General features: G+C 38.4%; 1 protein-coding gene across 2 annotated transcripts; it reads left to right on the top strand.

Moving 5' to 3' along the window:
* Positions 1-1,299: 1,299 nt before the first annotated feature.
* On the top strand, positions 1,300-4,308 carry LOC122638272 (protein LSM12 homolog). 2 transcript variants are annotated; one of them, XM_043831153.1, is made up of 5 exons: positions 1,300-1,500; positions 1,641-1,800; positions 1,894-1,974; positions 3,791-3,914; positions 4,030-4,308. In XM_043831153.1, exons 1-5 carry the CDS (start codon positions 1,371-1,373, stop codon positions 4,075-4,077), a joined length of 543 nt encoding a protein of 180 aa, XP_043687088.1. In that variant the 5' UTR covers positions 1,300-1,370; the 3' UTR covers positions 4,078-4,308. The 2 variants fall into 2 exon arrangements, with proteins under 2 accessions (XP_043687088.1, XP_043687089.1); XM_043831154.1 differs by having other exon boundaries at positions 3,791-3,930.
* The last annotated feature ends 237 nt before the right edge of the window (positions 4,309-4,545 follow it).

Genomic DNA, 4,545 nt, shown 5'->3' with positions numbered 1-4,545 from the left:
TTAACCCATGTTTCCCTTCTCCTTTGACCGAGGGGTTTAGATTTTAGATGGTGTGTAGTTGGTATCAGAGAACTATACAAATGTATTATAGACTTCATACTGGGGGTAGAACATTTATGACCATTGATGGATATACTTTTCTTTCATTGATGGTGTAGAAAAAACTTTTTCCATAAATTTATGGGATACATGTCTTTTTTTTTTTTTTTGGTTTTTCATCATCTCAAGTGCGGTGCACTACCCAATGCACATTTAAAGTGCATTCGATGATGACCATTGCACTTGAGAGGATAAAAATCCAAGAACATGTTATTGATCAATGTTGGATGCACTTTAAAAGTGCACTGGGCAGTGCACCGCACTTGAGAAGATAAGAATTCAAATTTTTTAGGGCACAAGATTGCTACACTAACCTTGTACAAATTATTTTATACTATCATTTGACCTAGGAATTTAGATTTTAAATGGTGTGTAGTTAGTATCAGAGAACAATAGTAAGGTATTATAGCCTTCGTACTAGGGGTAGAACATTTATGACCATTGATGGATATACTTATCTTTCACAGATGGTGTAGAAAAAACTTTCTCCATAAATATATACATGTCTTTTTTACTAATTTTTTTTGGATTTTCATCCTCTTAAGTACGGTGCACTGTGCAATACACATTTAAAGGGCATCTAACGATGGTCATTGCACTTGAGAGGATAAAAATCGAAGAACATGTTTTTTTTTTTGTTTATAGTTAATCGAAGAACATGTTCTTGATCACTGTTGGATGCACTTTAAAAGTGCACCACACTTGAAAAGATAAAAATTCAATTTTTATAGGGAATAAGTTTGCTACAGTAACCTTGTATAAATTATTTTATACTATCCTCGCATAATAAATAGTTGGATCCACGTTGATATTTTTCTCTCTGATTCCTACGGTACCATATGAATGATACAATTTCTAACCCTTCATTGATTGTAGGTTGTAGATTCCTTCTAGATTTGGATCCTCTATAGCGCACCATCTAACGGCCCACAGTGCTTGGGCACGCAGCCCAACATACAAATCGGGTGTTGGACTGCATGCCCAAGCACTGTGGGCTATTGGATATGCACTACACTCCCTGTCACGCTACAGTGGAGCTCAACCAGATTCCTTCTTACGCTGCCTTTGTTGGAAACCCTCTCCTTTTTTCTAAATTTTTTTTCTTGCCAACCAAACAGAACTTACATCACCAAGGCGTAAGCTTACGTGACCCAGAGTCCAACACCACTCTACTAAACAACACGGTACAGGGCGGGGTTTTAACTTTCGACATCGTGAATTACAAGGCTGGACGTGGAGCTCACAGTTGCAGGGGCAGCACCGCAGCAGCCATGGCCATGGATGCGAGCTACGGTGACGAATTTGCGGTTGGTTGCTTTATCTCCATTAAAACCGCATTGGGAGACGAATTCGAGGGTCAAATCATCTCCTTCGACAGGCTTTCCAACATGCTAGTCCTTCATATCCTTTGCTCTTGCAGTCTCGACTACAAAACCTATAGTAGTGTTTCCATTTTTATTTTATCAACCGAAACTCTTCAACTGTGTATTTGATCTTTCTATCAGATATGCTTGAATTCCTTAACGTAGTTTGATCAGCACAGGAAGGCTCGAAAACGGGCCCTCGTCGAAACATTCGGCTTTTGCAGGCCAACTATATAAAAGAATTCACCATACTGGGTCAAGCTGAGGATCCTCTTGATCTCAAGAAATGTTACCTCGATCTTGCTAGCCTTCAAGCTAGGGAGGAGGCTGCTATAAGGTGCATTGGATTTAAAGAATATTATAACCTGGATGTTAGTTTTGGTTTATTTTTCGATTTTTCCCCAATAAATCTGTGTAAGGTGTATTGCAGGCAAGCAGAGATGGAGGCTGAGAGGATTGGGGTTGGGGTTACAAGCGATGCTCAGAGAATCTTCGATGCATTGTCTAAGACGTGAGTATGCTGTCCTTTCCTGACATATCTCAAACTTATGAAAATGTTTTTTTTTTTTTTTTTTTTGGGTGTGCCTTGTTCATCAAAGTGCTGGCCCTTCTGATTCCAAAATTCACAGTGAATTTTATAGATTTTTACATCCCTCATGCATGATGCTGTGGTACTTAATGTTAGGAAGTTGCATTGGGACCCCTTAAGAACTTAAGGTATCCAATTAGGTTACCAATACACCCCCCAAAGGAAAGGAAAAGAAAACAAAGACAAAGAATAATGTGGTCATGAAACAAGATTTCGAAAACCTTGCTACCTGCTCAATGGTTTTTAGGACTTATGTGCCTAGGTGGTTTTTAGTATCAGGGACAATTCAAAATGTTGGGAGGGTGAAGACAAAATATAGAAAGCTTGGTGTTGGTGGATGAAATGAGTGTGTAGGTTAAGTATGAAGGAGGGGGGGGGGGGGTGCTAATAATAGAAGGAAAAGAAAATGGGAGAAGGACTAAGGAGTTGCAGTATGTAGTTTATCAATATGAACAATTAGTTACCAAGATCTTTCTTTTTCCTCCCCCCGGGGTTTTTTGTGATCCATTTCCGTATCTAATGAGTCTGGGTAACCTATAGCATTGGGTGGTATTTAAAAATTCATCCAGTTGATTTGTAGCTATACAAGGTTATGTTGTGATGGTCTGAATTGGATACTATATCTTGCCCAGATGGCTAGTCTCTGTGTTTGACTTGTGTCCATGATTCATTGACTTTTCGAAGGTGGAACTTTGGTGAACTTATACCGAACTACGATTGGTCAAAATTGCCCCCCGGATGTGGTGAGCTACTAGTACCTGATTAACTTGCCCCATTGCCATCCCTATTCCTGACATTTGTCATGGTCTTGCTCCAATGCTTGATTTCCTCTAAAGCTCCAAGCACCAAATGTTTGTCAGCATTATCAAGAACTCATTGACATGGATAAACATTGCTGAGTTATAAGTGACAGGTTTATAACTATTCTCCTCACCACGTGCCACACGTGCTTCAGTGCCTTTGCTGCATTATGTTTAGCTCACCTGCTCTCTGTTGATAATTTTTTTGTTGGCAGTGCTTAGTGCTTCAAATTATCCCCGTCTACACAATAACAAGAAGATTTAAATAATTGATTTGGTGAACAACTACTTCAAAGAATTTAGTTTTTTGTCTTTTAAACCTTTTATGACCCATGTCCTTTGCATGTCTCATGATCTTGATTTGATTTTTTTTTGTGCACAAGGGTCCATGCACTAAATGTTTGTCGGTATTAGCAAGAACTCATTGACATGAATAAAAATTGTTGGTCTATAAGTGAAAAGGTTTATATTTCTGCTCCTCACCATATGCCACACATGTTTCATTGCCTTTGCCATTTTCTGTTTAGCTTCTTTGTCAATCTACTGCCCATTGATAATTATTTTGTTGGCAGTGCTTAGTGCTTCAAGTTGTCCCTTTCTTTAAAATAAAAAGAAGATTTAGATCATTAACTGGGTGAACAAATACTTCAGAGCATTTGATTTTACTCTTTTAACCTTTTTATGATTTCCTCTATCTAGACTTTCTTCCTCACAAGCTTCTTGCTCCATGAACAATGTGTGTTAAGTTTTAACTCTCGATGTTACTGCATTAAGATCTCACAACTTTACTTCAATATAAACCATTGAGTTTTCTCACAGATTGAGTTAGGAGTTAACATTAACTGAAATATTCTCTATGGTATTGTCTTAAGAGTAACATCATATCCTTACTTTCAAATGCATCTATTCTTGTTGTGTGATCCCTGTACTCTGATCAGGCTTCCGGTTCACTGGGACAAGACTGTCATTATGGTGATGAGTGAAGTCCGCGTTTGTAGTCCATATCTCCCTGAAAATGTAACTGGCGGAACCCCTGCTGCCAATGATAGGGTGAAGAAAGTGGTAATGCATATTGATAGTTGAGTGGTGCTGAGTTTTTCTTTTTGTTTTTGTTTGTCCTTTCATTTTTAAAGCATTTCAGGTTTTAGGTGGAAATTTTATCTTCTTGTTTTTGCAGCTAGAATTTGAAAGGAAGAGGTTGCAAGCTCGTGGACCAAGCCACTGATAGATTATCAGTTCCATTGTGTAGCTGTCGGGGAGTGCTACCATATGCTAATACCCATTTAGTGCAACCATTGGTGCATTGAGGTATGTCCTATGGTGGCTGGCTATTTAGCTTGTAAACAAGTTCTGTTGGAGGAGGGGAAAGACACCAGAATGACTTTTATTCACACGCTTATCTAACTTTGTACATTATACTGGTCAAGTTAATATGAAAGTAAACATTTGAAGGTTGAATTTTGAATCCCTTTTCTATTGGAGGTTGTTTTACTTCTTCTAGCCAGTGTTTTGATTTCCCCAGTGTTTTCTTGTTTGACTTACAAATGGATTTACATGAGGCCTTTGGCTATGTCTACAACAGGATTTAGATGAAAAGTTTACTGTGATGCACCCATATATAGGTGATGAATGGAGGATGTTTTGTGATTTTGTGTGTATGTTGCAGAGTGCAACTGCCTAGTGCTTAGAAAAA

Source organism: Telopea speciosissima, chromosome 8 (assembly GCF_018873765.1).
Source record: "Telopea speciosissima isolate NSW1024214 ecotype Mountain lineage chromosome 8, Tspe_v1, whole genome shotgun sequence".
NCBI lineage: Eukaryota > Viridiplantae > Streptophyta > Magnoliopsida > Proteales > Proteaceae > Telopea > Telopea speciosissima.
This window is presented reverse-complemented; position numbering and strand designations above follow the sequence as displayed.